The sequence below is a fragment of the Lissotriton vulgaris genome, chromosome 6 (assembly GCF_964263255.1).
Source record: "Lissotriton vulgaris chromosome 6, aLisVul1.2, whole genome shotgun sequence".
Taxonomy (NCBI): domain Eukaryota; kingdom Metazoa; phylum Chordata; class Amphibia; order Caudata; family Salamandridae; genus Lissotriton; species Lissotriton vulgaris.
The window spans coordinates 1353019092-1353034636 of record NC_141694.1 but is presented as its reverse complement, the minus strand read 5'-3'; the positions used below and the strand labels follow the sequence as shown (position 1 = coordinate 1353034636).

Genomic DNA, 15545 nt, shown 5'->3' with positions numbered 1-15545 from the left:
ACAATTTACATAATTATCAATTATTAAAAACATGTATTAATACATTTTTAAATATTTAATAATACTATATTAAGTATTAACCATAAAATTATTAATTAATACATTATTCTTTAAAAAGAAAAATACAATTCTTCCCACCCTATTCCCCTATAAACCCACAACCCGCTACGGAACTAATATACACAAAAATTAATTACCAATATTAATTATTACACAATACATTATTAATTAATACATTTTTTTTAAAATTTAAATTACATTTCTTCCCACCCTATTCCCCTATAAACCCACAATCCGCTACAGAACTAATATACTCAAAAATTAATTAACATAAAATTCATTGTCTTCCAAAAATTGTAGCATACATAAAAACATTTTTTATACTTTTAACACATAAACTAACACGTGAATTACTTTTTTTCTCGATATAATGACATTCTATATTGTAACATTCTATATAATGACATTCGATATAATGACATTCGATATTACTTACCTATATGTCGATATTATTTCCAACTATATTATGTCTATTCGATATTCTGTCCTCTCGATATTTTTGATTCGAAATTCTGTCATCTCGATATTTTTGATTCTATATTTTGGGTGTTTACTCAGTCAGACAGCCTAGATGTCCAAAATATTTTTCTATGGGCTTAACACGCATTGGGCATAACCATTGCTTGTAGGAAGAATAGAAAGAGTCCTTGCCTCCCTTAAACAGCCCACCAAGGTATGCTGCTGGGACCCATGAGCTACCCACCAGTGCCCACCAGAAACAATTAACCACTGTGTAAATGAACTGTATATAGAAATTATGCTATTTAAAGCCTGCCTCGTTACCTCCTAAGGTATCTTGACTGACACATTAATTTTCTTTCTTTTTAGCATTACGATTCCCGAAAAGCTGGAATATTTCATTAACAAATATGCAGAACATTCCCATGATAAGTGGACAATGGAGAAGGTAATCCAAATTAAAAATCATAATTATCACATAGTTGGTAACTTAATAACAAATTACACAAATGATCTTGAAGATGAGGCTACTGTTGTTATCCCCAATGGAAATGATATAATTTGTAAGTTTATGGGTTTTACATAATATGCAGAAGAAGATTGCTTTGACCCCTCCTCCATTCCCTCCTCTGGCCTTTCTCTCCCCTTCCAGCAGTAGGATAATAAACTACAATCAGCAATGAACACGCTGCACATACACATTCTGTAGTCCAATTTCTAGACCATTTGCCAGAACAATAATGAATTTACTGGTAGCATATACATCCTGTGGAAGATACATTTAATCTCTTTTCATATGACTAGGAGTCCACCACAGTAAAGAAGACGCTTTGTCACCAGCAGTGTTCTGAGCACACCTCAATGCCAGTTGCAATTGCAATGAAAATGCAGGAGTTGGCTAAATATGTGTATCACATATTGTTAGCTAACAGTTGGAAGGCCTTTGAGAAGTGGCATAAGCAGCCTTTTTCACAGTGCATTGATCCCTTTGCATAATTAGTAGTCTGCCAACTGTCTATTTGTGCAGATATGAGCATCACCTTTTTCTCTTAATGCATGACAATTTCTAAAGGTAGCCCCACTAGTAGAACATATTGGGACCTATTCACAAAGGTGAATTTGGTTGTGATGTAGACGTATTGCTGAATTTACCTGTTGTATGCACAATAGGAATTCACCAAGAGATTCCTGGTAGGTATAACCACATTTTGCCTGTTGCAGATCCCTGCCACAAGCGCTGAGTTTTCGGCTTCTGTTAATCCACTTAGGGGATTGGAAAAAGGTTGTCCAAGTTATGGTTAACCTGGGAAATGTATGAGCACCTACAAACATGTTCCTTTTGGGCATATACTTCTCTCTTTCCCCTTCTCTCCTGGGAAACAGTAGAATTTGTACTCTTGTGTAAATCCTGTGCCTGGGTGGGAAGGGAAATGGCTCACCCCTGCATTTGGTGGGGCTACAAGGGACGCACATGTTGCACAGGGAAACAAGTTTTACCTATTGAGAATACTAAAGGTGTGATATGCAGAGAGGATCCTATTTCCCTTGTGTACAGTTTTCTACTATGGAGAACTCTTTCATTAGAATACCATTCCTGCTGCAAGATGTCCAATTACCATCCCGGAAGTATGCCTGAAAACTAGCGTATGGAGCAACTTTCCGGGTGTTTTGTACATGTCAACACATGCTGCTACATCTCCCACATCAAGTAACCATTTTTCTGATGGATACATCTGCCAGTGGATTCCTCACCTTGTGAATATCCCCTGCGCAGCAGCCATTCGGAATTTTTTGTAGCTCTCCACGCCGGTGAGGTCATAGACGACGTCACAGAGGGTGCAACTCCACTCGCGACTCTGCTGACGTCACTGGATCCATAATAGGGCCTCGTCGGTGTGATGATGTCAGTTCCCTTTTTTCTGCGCCGTCGACGCCAACTGATTTTAGGGATTCTCCGTGGTTACTTTGTATTTCTAGCTGTTTTCCTCTGTTTCTCTTGTTTCTTTCGACGATGTCTGTGAGGAAGTCTGGTTTTAAGCCCTGCAGAGAGTGCGGTAAGCAGATGTCCATCACTGACCCGCACTAACATTGTGTTTGGTGCTTGTCTTCCGACCACGACGTCGATGGATGTCCAAGCTGCAGGAAGATGAACCCAAAAGCATTGAAAGAGAGACAGGTGAAGCTTTTAATGGCTAGGATGAGGAAGGATAAGAAAGCAAGTAGGAAAAGGTTGAGATCGAGGTCTTGTTCCGAATCCAGGTCGGGCTCGAAGTCGGCGTCGGGACACTCGAAGCCGAAGAAACATAAGAAGAAGTAGCACTCTTCAAGGCATCGATCTGATAAAGAAGCGGCGTCAAGATCGACCTCGCCTCGACGTCACAGAAGAGATTATGTCTCTCCTTCGTTATCGAATCCGGTTTCGTCAGAGAAGTCGGCTTCACCTGAAGTCTCTCCGCGTCGATCACCGAGCCGGCTCCATCACCGGATTCGGTCCATTCTCCGGCTCTAGATCAGGAACATCCTGTGCCGGAAGAGCAGGTAGATCCAGAGAAGTTCCGTTATCGGCACCGGCTGGCTCGAATACAGGAACACCTGCTGCGGAGACACTACCAGGAGCATACCCTCCATTCCCTGCTCCAGGACAAGACCCTTCGCATTACCTTAATGCTATGTATGGGGTATTTGCATGGGCAATCTACCCCTCTGGTGCACCTGCGGGTCCCATGGGTCCATTAGCTTTCAAATTGGGGGTGCCTCAGGCCTATGCCCAGGCACCTTTCATGCCTTTCCTTCCGACGGTGCCGTGTTGGAGTTTCCCAGCGCTGAGGGCTCCAACGCCGACGCCGTTTACATCTTCACTGGCACCATCTGTTCAACCTCGTTCAGCGCAAGTGTCGCCATCGGATCAGTGCACGGCGCCGGCTTAGAATCCAATGGAGTCGGTTATGGATCAGTCGACTCCTGTGCCGAGGATTCGTTCCAGGATTGAGGCACAGAGGGTTTTAGAAGAGAGGAGGAATCGTGAGGAAATGGAAGAAGGTGAGCTACGTGATTCAGATGAGTACTTTGCTGAATTGAGAGAGGCCAGAGGACTGGACATTTCACCTGAATGGGAGTTTTTTCCTGATTCTGATGCTCCTTCAAAGGATGTAGCCCCTTATCACGTGATGGTTAGAAAGGCGGCTGAATTATTGGACATTCAACTCCTTACCACGGAGTTCAAGTCAAATTTATTAACGGAGGTGCTCCATTCGCCTTCTTCGGTTGTTGAGCCTCTCTTGCCTTTCAATGAGGCTATTCTTGAGCCTGTGTTGGAGGTCTGGCAAAGCCTCTTTCTGCGCCTCCAGTTTCCAGATCTATAGCAAGAAGATATAGGGTGGCTCCTGGTGATCCGGAGTTTTTATCTGCTCATCCTTCTCCAGAGAGCCTAGTGGTTCAAGCTGCATGCTCAAGGAGATCTTCGGGAGCTTTCCCTTAAGTTCCAGCTGACAGGGAATCAAAAAAGGTTGATCAGTCTGCCAAAAAGGTATTTTACTCTGCAAGTATGGCGTTGAAATCTACGAATGCTACCTGTTTGATGGGAAGTTACATCCATGCTTTGATGGACTCATCTAAACAGTTGCTGCCTAAACTGTCTGAGGAAGACAGGAAGAACTTTCAGGAAGTTTTGGATGATACCCAGGCTGCTGCACGTCAAGTCATTCAGAGTGGGCAAGACACAGCTGACTCAGTGGCAAGGATCATGGGTTCTGCAGTGGCTACTAGAAGGGGTGCCTGGTTGAAGTCTACGGATTTTTCAACAGATGTGCAAGCTACTCTGTTGGACTTACCATTTGATGGTTCATGACTATTTGGTAAGAAAGCGGACGCTGCCTAGAGAGGTATAGCAAAGCTACGGCAAAATCGCTTGGCTTGCAAGCTCAGCCTAGAGGTTCGTTTCCTAAATACAGAGGATTTGGGAGGTCATCCTTTCGTTCATATGGCCAACCTCGTCAGCAGCAGCAACAACAGCAACAGAATACTCTATACAAGTCGTATGGAGGAAAAAGTAGAGGTCGTCCACGAGGCCGTCAGCCCTCCTCCTCCTCTTCCTCTACCTCCCCTTCTATCGCCGCAGCAAAGCAGCCCTAGATTCCCCATTCCCAATCATGTTGGTCTTGTAGGGGGTCGGCTTACCCATTTTCTACAGGATTGGGAATCGGTCTACAGACCTTTGGGTTCTCAATCTTGTGGAAAATGGGTATGCTCTTCCCTTTCGGGAATTTCCTCCAAATGTCCTTCCTTGCCAAGGGGCTTGCTCAGAAGAACATCTCCATCTCCTTCAGGAGGAAGTTCTGGCCTTCCTAAAGAAAGGTGCAATAGAGGTGGTTCCAGAGCAGGAGATGGGTCAGGGATGCTACTTTGTGCCCAAGTCTCACCTGGTGCCCTCTCAGCGCAACCTGTTTATAGGGGCAGTACTGGACACTACAGTCTGTCGAGCATTCCCTCTGCCTCAAAGGATTCTCGACATTCAGGAAATGATTCCCTTGTTTTACAATGGAGCGGTCGTTCCAGTCCTGAAGGTCCTCTGTCTGCTCGGTCTGATGGCTTCCTGCATTCTGTTGGTCAACCATGCACGCTGGCACATGAGGGCACTCCAATGGTGCCTCCGCAGGCAGTGGTATCAGCACAACGGAGATCTCAGGAAATCAGTGAGGATCTCCAGAGAAGCTGCAGCAGATCTGTCTTGGTGGAGTGTGGAAGGCAATCTGTCTCAAGGAAAGCCTTTCCATCTTCCTCCATCGGTTGCCACAGTGATAACAGATGCATCCATACTAAGGTGGGGTGCTCATCTGGGGGATCTGGAGATCAAGGGTCTTTGGTCTCCAGAGGAAAGGTTGCTTCATATCCACCTTCTAGAGTTGCGGGCGATTCATCTGCCGCCCAAGGCCTTCCTCCCTTCCCTTCGCGGTCAGTCGGTCAGGTCCTGATGGACAACACTACCGCGATGTGGTATGTCAACAAGCAGGGATGAGTGGGTTCGCAGTGTCTTTGCAGAGAGGCTCTGCGTCTCTGGTCCTGGATACAGGACCATTAGATTTGTCTGATGGCAAATCATCTGGCCGGAGTTCTGATCGTGCGTGCAGACAGTCTCAGTTGGCAGTTCTCGGCTGACCACGAGTGGAGGCTTCATCCAGAGGTGGTTCGTCACGTCTTTCGGACGTGGGGAACTCCTCAGGTGGACCTGTTCGCCACTCACGAGAACGCTCACTGCCTGTCATTCTGCAGTCTCCAGTATCGGATGCAGGGAGCTTTGGGGGGTGCGTTTCAGTTGAGTTGGGGCTCGCAACTCCTTTATGCGTTTCCTCCCATTCCCTTGATTGGGCCAGGTCGGGCTCCTTAATGTTCTGTTTAAAACATAATAGAGACTGAGATTCAGTCACTAGCTAGACCAGGCTGCTAGTCGCAGTATGCTCGTGGCGAAAGGGGAACTTACTTGGAGACTGTTCCTTACTGGAATAAATACATCTCATCAGGGGTTAATCCTGCTGTTTTCAATCAATCGTCGCGCTGTGTAGGGAAAAGATAAAGAACCACCACTCAGATGTATTATTGTGGTCAGTTCATTAATCAAGCCAAATGTTCTACATGCTGGGAAACCAAACAAATGGTATACAATAATCTCAGTATAGATCTTAAATCCTTCACTAATCAGTCTCTATTATGTTTTAAACAGAACAATAAGGAGCCCGACCTGGCCCACCACTAGACGGTACAGATGCCAACCGTTCTTTGATGTATGTAAATTTTACTTATTAATATTTATGCAACTGAGCTCACTCACCATTTAATTAAAGGTAACTATAGCCTCCACATTATTTTTATAGGCTCTCCCTTCACACTGTCCTGATGAAGACCACAACATGAGGCAACAACTACCCTTCTAGCGTATTTCGGGGGTCGAAACGTAGACTATGCCATCCCAGCACACCATAGGATATAAAGAAACATATTTATTAGACCTATGTCTGATGCAACTTTGGAACCTTGTACATGTTGATTGTAAAGGCGTTTCTTGATTTTAACGTGATGTTTCAAAAAAGTCACACCACCTTTACCCGGTCCCTCACAACCTCCACACTTTCCCTTCCCTTCCCATTGAGAGCACTCTGAAATGTAATGATTTAACAATTGCATTCAAGCACTTCTGTTTTGTTTTGAAATATTTGATATAACTAAGCTGATCAATGCACGCAAACAATACTATTGCTTTAATACTGACTATGCAGAAATAAATGCATAGAAATCCTTCACTTCTTGATTTATTTGTATAAATGTGAACTTATTCATGGTAAATGGTTTTGTGGTGAGTGTCAGATCAATATGATACAGACCATATATAGTACATGAGTCACATTGGAACTCGGACCAACGCTTATTTGTATTGCCATGCAGAGGACAAGCATGAAACCTGCTTGTATTGCCTCTACCCTCACCATCTAGCCAAGGACTGCAAAATATGTAGGACCTTCTCAAGCAAGACCCTCAAAGACAGAGAAGGACGCCTGCTACTCTGGCTGAACAGACTGAAGGGTAGAGATGACTTGGTGTCAGAAGACGGTGAGAGTATGTCTGGTACCTCACAATTTTCCTTGAAGAGGCCAAGGGTTACTTCCCCTAGCCCCTCAGACACCCCTCCTAAGAAAACTCTCAAGAAGTCCTCAGAGGGCAAAACCTCAGTGTCTGGCAAGGATCTTCCTGTCACCAGGAAGCAACCGCTGATTTTGACGACGACAGCGTTGAGTATCTCCTCAGCGCTAAAAACTGCGTCGACGTCGACAGTGTCGACGACGACAGCATCGTTGACCTTTACCTCGACGACGAAGACGACGCCTTCATCGACGGCGAGTATGCCAGTGTCGTCAACCATTTCATTTACTCCATCGATGACGAAGATCCTATCGTCGACGTCGAAGCCAAAGTCGACGACGATGGTTCTGTCGACGAAGATCATCCCGTCGACGCAGGGCACGTCGACGACAAAAACGCCGACGACGGGGAAAATACCGTCGACGAAGGACACGTCGATGAGAACACCGTCGACGGGGACACCGTCGACGACGGGGAAAATACCGTCGACGAAAGTGATATCGACGACGACACCGTCGACGAAGTCATCGACGATCCCTGAAAATGCACCGTCGTCATCGGCGCCGCATCTGACAACAAGAAAATGGAAAGAGTCTACTTTACTTTCTCACGCCATGGATACCCCGCCGCCACAGACATCCCATGTCGCCATTAAGATCACGAGGAAACCAATTACGCCAGATCTGACGTCACCCAGTAAGGTGCAAGAGTTGCCTCCAACCTGTCTATTACAAGGCGAGGAGTCGGAGGAAGAGCAGTACACACAGGCCACAAGCCCATCAGACCTTGTGTATAAGTGCCAAAGCACCGATGAAGAATTAGAAGAGGTGGATCATGTAGAACATTCAGTCCACACTCGAGTCCACACACAGGTTACACCGATGGTGTGCCTACCAGCGGCCATTGTATCAGACCTACAATTTTTAATCCAGGATTATAAGCAGCGGTTCCCGGAGCAGCCCTCTACGCCTGTGCCTGCTACTGTACAAGCACCCATTCCTCTGGCCCGACACAAGCCGCCACCACTGGCACTTAGTAGAGAACAAGAGCCAGTGCAGGAAATTTATTCGTCTGCTGACGAAGAAGGCGACCGAGAAGAGGGCGAAGTCCGTGAAGATGAGTCTGACCCAGATGTCGATCAAGACTATATAGCTCCTTCTCCGGCCTCCCCGGAACCACAGTCCTCGGAATCACCACCCGCAGACATTGGTGGATTCCATAACCTTGTAGAGCGTGCAGCCAAGCGATTCCATATGGCTATGGAAACTCAGGAAACTGAGTGCTTCCTGTATGAATTCAAGGAACCAGCCAAAAAGACAACCAAGTCAATTCCCATCATTGACTTCGTATGGAAGCAAGGAAAATTACTGATGCAAACACCAGCCTCAATTCCAGTAGTGGTACCCAGGCTTGAAAAGAAATACAAGGCAACCTCATCAGCGCCAGCATGCCTCACCGGACACCCCAAGGCAGATTCTGTGGTAACCCAGGCGGCGCAGAAGAATTCACGTAACCCAGCATCGCCTTTGTCAACACCACCTGACAAAGAAGGCAGAAAACTGGATACTATTGGCAAGCGTTTTTCCACCACGTCGGCCATGACAGTAAAGGTGGCAAATTCCATCGCACTCCTGGGCCGCTACAACCGGCAACTTTGGGCAGATATTGAGCCTTACCTATCTCACCTGCCAGAGGATGTAAAAGAGGAAGCTCAATCACTCCTCTTGGAAGGACAGACGTCTGCTTCCGAACTCATTGACTGCGCAATGGATGTTGCCTTGACCGGGTTCATGCAATTGGCAGGTGCTGCTGTACTCAGAAGACAAGGCTGGCTCAAGGCCACCTCTTTTCGCCAGGAAGTGCAGACGAAAATTATTGATATGCCTTATGACGGCCCGCATCTCTTCGGGGAAAAGATTGATGAGGCCTTAAATACTATCAAAAAGGACACGGACACTGCCAAAGCCCTTGGGACACTGCAATTCCGAAACCAGTCCTTTTGTGGGAACAAAAACAGAGGACAATCTTCTTAAAGAGGCACATATCAGAACAGGTCCTCTTATTCATACAGCCAGAACAGAACGCAATACCAACCGCGACAACAACAGCAAGGACGTCAGACTTCCTACTGCAAGTCTAACTATAGGGGGAAGAACCAGAAAAAACAAGCTGGCGGCCGCCAATGACTTGTGTCAATGGCCCATCCATCCACCATCGAGCTTCTTCAAAATTGGAGGAAAACTCTCACACTTCCTTGCAAATTGGAGATTGATAACAACAGATTGGTGGGTGCTACAGCTCATTCAGTTCGGACATTCTCTGGAATTTGTCACAATTCCTCCGACAACACCACCTCGCAAACGGTCCCACAGGCACCTACGATTGGTTCTTCAGGAAATCGCTTCCATGATGCAGAAGGGAGCGATAGAGAAGGTTCCACCTGCCCACAAAGGGAAAGGTTTTTACTCCCACTTCTTTCTGATTCACAAAAAAGGGAAAAAGTGGAGACCAATCCTGGATCTCAGGGCACTCAATGTGTTCCTAAAGAAACAATTGTTCCGTATGGTGACACTCCAGGACATCCTGGGACTATTGGAGGAAGGGGACTACATGGCCTCCTTAGACCTGCAGGACGCCTACTACCATATTCCGATCCTCAAAGGCCACAGGAAGTACCTCAGATTTGCTGTAGCGGGGCAACATTACCAATTTCGTGTCCTCCCGTTTGGCCTCAAATCTGCACCACGGATATTTACCAAATGCCTCTCCCCTGTGGCAGCCTTCCTCCGCCAACAAGGACACCAGGTCTTCCCATACCTGGACGACTGGCTGGTAAAGGCACCATCTGCGAAAGGCGCAGCTAAATCCTCCAGCGCCGGTCTGAACATTTTTCAATGACTAGGTTTGACTCTCAACCTCGAGAAGTCTACACTAGAGCCCAAAAAGGTCATTACCTTTCTTGGGGCAACTCTGGACATGGAACGTATCAAAGCTTTCCCTTCTCAGGAGAGGAAAGTCAAACTCATCTCCCTGGCCACGTCAGTGGCATCAAGGAAAACCTTACCGGTCCGCACCTTCAATTCTCTCCTAGGCATGATGTCCTCATGTATCATGCTCATACCCCATTGCCGACTCAAGATGCGCCCACTCCAGGAGGAGTTGACAAACCAATGGACGCAAAGCACAGGATCATTCGAGGACCGCATACGAGTCACTCGAAACATGGTCAACCACTTACAGTGGTGGAGATCGCTCAAACACCTGTCAAAGGGATTGCCGTTCCTGCTGCCCGCAGAGCCACATGTCATAACAACGGACGCATCCCTAGAAGGCTGGGGAGCGGTCCTCCAAGAACTCCAGGTCAATGGCAAATGGACAGAACAAGAAACCCGGCTCCACATCAACCTATTGGAGTTAAGAGCGGTCTTCCTGGCTCTACAAGCCTTCCTGCCACATATTCAAAACTCCCCAGTGCTCGTCAGGACAGACAACTCCACGACGATGCACTACCTGAACAAGCAGGGGGGGACGCGATCGCTATCACTATCTCGCGAATCGCAAAGGGTCTGGAACTGGCTTGTGGTACATGGGATAACGCTGAAAGCAGAGTACGTCCCGGGCAAGGACAATGTCTTGGCGGACGCTCTGAGCAGACAGGGAACTCCATCTCACGAATGGGAAATAGACCTGGAAGCCCTGGAATACCTCTTCGCGGAATGGGGAACTCCGCAAATAGACCTCTTTGCCACGAAAGAGAACGCCAAATGCCCAAGCTTTGCAAGCAGGCATCACCAACCGGGGACCCTTGGAAATGCTTTTTCCATCGCATGGTACAACATATTTGCATATGCTTTTCCGCCATTCCCACTGATACCGAGGATTCTCAGGAAATCGAAGTCAGAACCCTGCACTCTGATCCTGATCGCTCCATTCTGGCCGAGGCAGCACTGGTTCACGGACCTTCACCGCCTCTCGGCTCAGCCACCTATTCGACTGCGTCAACATCCAGCTCTGCTCACGATGTCCCAAGGACAGGTTCTTCACCCGAATCTGAGCTCTCTAAAGTTGTCAGCGTGGCTCCTGAACACAGGGAATTCAGCCACCTAAACATCCCGCAGGAGTGCAGAGGCATCCTTGTAAAGGCTAGAGCGGACAGCACTAATAAAACCTACTAATTAAAATGGAAGCGGTTTTGCTCTTGGTGTGTGGCCGAAAGCCTACACCCTTTCCACATCACTCCACAGCAGCTGCTACCATACTTGCTAAATCTGGCACAATCGGGCCTTGCGCACGCATCCATTAAAGTGCACCTGGCGGCGATCTCAAGGTTCACAAGGACTTCTAAAGGTCCATCCCTGTGGACAAACAGACTTATAAAGCAGTTCCTTAAAGGCCTATACAGGTCCTTCCCACGACCAAGACTGATCCCTCCGTCATGGCACCTCAACGTGGTCCTTCACCAATTAATGAAGCACCCCTTTGAACCCATCCATAGGGCGGACATCAAATTTATCTCATGGAAAACGGCCCTCCTCCTGGCCTTGACTTCGGCTAGAAGGGTCAGCGAGTTGCAGGCTCTCTTAATCCAAGGCCCTTTCCTTCAGTTCAGGGAGGACAGAGTGCTCTTACGAACTAATCCTCGGTTCATTCCGAAAGTCCCTTCGGACTTCCACCTCAACGAACCAGTGGTCCTCAGATCATTTTTTCCAAATCCCACCACGGTAGCTGAGAAAACTCTTCATTCATTGGATCTGGTGTCTTAAATTCTACATTGACAAGACAAAACACTTCCGAAAATCGTCTAAACTCTTTGTTGCCTTTAGTAGACCACGGAAGGGCATGCCCCTGTCAAAACAAAGCATTTCAAGGTGGATTTCCTCGGCGATCACCTTTTGCCATGACAAGGCCGGATGACCTTTGGACTCAAGAGTCAAAGCCCATTCGACAAGAGCCAGGTCCACGTCTGCGGCACTATTTGCTGGAGTGCCGGTATTGGACATCTGCAGAGCGGCGACCTGGAAGTCACTGCATACCTTCACCAGGCACTACTGCCTGGATACTGAGCTGATGAAGGATGCAGCAGTGGGCCAAGCAGTGCTGCGCCATCTATTCCAGTGAGGTGAGCCTTCTGACATCCCTCCATCCAACAGTCATGCGATATGTATTATCTACAGACTTATATATGATGTTCCATCAAGAATGTGCATAATATATTGCTTGCTACTCTGATTCAGGCATGTGAATCTATGAAAGACACCCAAATACTGGATAAGAAATGCATTACTTACCTGTAACTGCAGTTATCCAGTATTGGTGTCTTTCATAGATTCACATGCACCCTCCCGCCTCCCCTGGAAGGACTCACCTATCTCTCTAACAAGTTTACGCCTACCTAGCTTGGTGCGTACGAAAATCTGAGAGACCTAGGCTCCTGACAGGAAGGTTCGAGAAGGAGGTGGTAGCTGATTGGTTGGTTTTCTTTATTTGGTCCTTTTTACAAAAGGACATAGATAGGCCACTAAGGTGGGACCCTTGGGACTACTCTAGTTTGGTCCTTTATACAAAAGGACGTTGATAGGTCACTAAGGTGGGATCCTTAGGCCTATGTTTCTCTATGTATGTCTATAGGACATTACTTTTTTATATTCCGGAGGCTCCCGTCTCGACGACGGGGAATGATTCAGGCATTTGAATCTATGAAAGACACCAATACTGGATATCTGCAGTTACAGGTAAGTAACGCATTTCTTACTTACTTTCGGTAACGCTTTTTCTGGTGGATACAGTGTCTGCCTATGGATTCCTCACATGCCAACCCGCCTCGCCGTTGTCTACTTTTCTATACCTGCAAGTATTTATGTTGTATTTTCTATTGGAAATGTTTAATCATGTTTACCTGTTGAGTTGTCTTCACACTATGTGTGTTGGTTCAAATACTGTGTACTGTGTATACTACAATTGTTTATGTCGGTCCATCCGGGTGCCTCTGGGGCACGGAAAAAAGGGGCGGAACTGATGTCATCACGCCGACGAGGCCCTATTATGGATCCAGTGACGTCAGCGGGGTCACGAGCGGAGTCATACCTTCTGCGACGTCGTCCATGACCTCGCCGGCATGGAGAGCTACAAAAAATCCCGAATGTCTGCTGCGCAGGGGATGGTAAACAGCCTTTACAACGAAACTTTTACAACGCACTACCATTACGACGCAAACATTACAACGCATTGCGCTGGGGGGTGCTCTAGGATAGGGAATAGATTTAATATACTATCCAACACCTTCCCTACTATCCACGGGGACTGGAGTTGGAATAGTAAATTAAACTATTCACTATCCAGCACCACAAAGCGCTATGCATTGTAATGGTATGCGTTGTAAAAACTGCGTTGTAACGGCATGCGTGGTAAAAGCATGCGTTGTAACGTCATACATCCGCAGGGGATATTCACAAGGTGAGGAATCCACAGGCAGATACTGTATCCACCAGAAAAAGCGTTACCGAAGGTAAGTAATTTGTTCATCACTAGGAGTTGAGATAGAGCTGCTCCATTTCTTCAGTGATTTAAAATACCGGTCATCCCAAAATGTGACATGGATGCTAAGCTCTCCACCACTGCCTTCTTGGAATAAGCTTTTGATTTTTTCCTGGTGTTTGAAATATGATGGCTGATATTAAAATGTCCAGCAGTGATGGTGGCAGCTTACCTGCAGTGACTTCTGAAGACAAGAGGGTCCATATTCTTTAGGGTCGGGTGCCTGACTTTGTTGTGGGGTCGGCATTGACAAGTTGTTTGAATCTTATGAGGTTGTTTTACAGATGCACAGGATCCCTGAGGAGTAATGGGGGGGCTAGTCTGTGGAAGCACATCCCTAGCAAGCGGAGGGACATCCTACTGGCCTTGGAGAAGGGGGACAGGATGAAGTATCTCCCCAAGAAGGAAGCCCTTTTTTAGAAAGTTGGGCCTTACCTCACAGAAGTATAGGCAGAAGTTTGAGGAGAGTCAGTAAACGGCTCTTCACACCTGGGGACCCCCTTTGCAGGGCACTGGATGGCTGGGTGAAGGGCAGTGAAGTAGATGATTCTCAGAGGCTGTATACTTTTATTACAAAGAATCACATTTTCAGTCTTTGTTTTGCAGACCTACAGCAACACCTGATTGATAGTAAGCTCACTGAACCCTGGTACCATGCTGAGGAGGCAGGCTACTGGGTCAGCACCAGGGTCCACAAACATTTATCTGAGGGAGGATCACCATAAGGGTGGACAGGGTTCCCACCAGATGAAGGTGGGGGATACAAAAATAAAAATAAAGAGTTCCCTAAAGGTCCTAAAAATAATTCTGTGGGTCAGGACTCCCAATCTGCAACTGAGAAAAAGAAGAAGTGGTACCCTGACAATAAGTCCTCAGGGAAGGCCCCTCCCCCAAGTGCTATAAGTGCCAGCAGAAGTGAACTTCAAGCGAGATGCCATGTGTGCCAAGCAAACCCAGACCCCCGCAGGTGAGCAGTCACTGGGGTTGGCTAGTGTAGAGCTTGAGGAGGAATTTGTCTCCATTGGGGGAAGGGGGGCAGCTTAGAAGTTACCCTAGTGTCCCTGGGTGACAGAGATTGCTACAGAGAACTCACATGCCTAGTAACACTAAGAAATACAGGGAATGGGTCACTGTCCATGGACAGAGGCTGAAGGCACTGAGAGACACTGAAACTAGCAAACCAACTGTCCGATGTCATCTGGTGACCTCAGAGCAGGTACTCCCTAGTTAATTCCACCAAAGTATTGCAGCCAACACCCTGACAAAGATTTTGGTTGCTGCTTGACTAGGGTTAACACCCCAGTCGACCAACAACTCATTTCTTATGGACCTTTTAGGTATCTAGTTCCTATCCGGTTTTCTTTATGGTTTTAAATGCTATTAAGTCATTGCTTTTTGTTATGTTACCAGAAAGCAATGAAAAGATGGGCATTTGCCATAAAGCAACTCAGTTCATAAAACAGAACTATAATACCAAAACCACAAAATACGAAAAACCACTAAAGCAGTTTCAGAGCCATCGAAAAAGTATTTCACCCTGGTAACATCATACAGAAAGCTCAGCTATTCCCATTGTCAAAAACAAGTAGATTGTGGAAATTGTCAACTACAATTACATTTATGACAATGAACGGGAATAGCCAAGAAAAAAGGTAGCCATTTGGAAAAATACTCTGATGGCATGGCAGAGCATCAAACTTGGAGTAGTAACTAAAATGCAGAAGGGTTTGCACAGTGAAAAAGAATGATTTACTGTGAGATGCAGACATGGAAAGCTTGTTTAGACTTTTGGCTGAAAATTTATTGAAAAATAAATCATCATGGTTCAATATAATGATGACATTCCCTAGAGTTGGTTAGTT

General features: G+C 46.5%; 1 protein-coding gene across 1 annotated transcript in view; it reads left to right on the top strand.

The window, feature by feature from the left end:
- RYR2 (ryanodine receptor 2) overlaps positions 1-15545 on the top strand; it is a 3481211-nt gene that overhangs the window by 2007819 nt on the left and 1457847 nt on the right. The window contains exon 54 of the mRNA XM_086925791.1: positions 889-967. Within this exon, the coding sequence (XP_086781917.1) occupies positions 889-967 (79 nt within the window). The remainder of the gene's footprint in view (positions 1-888; positions 968-15545) is intronic.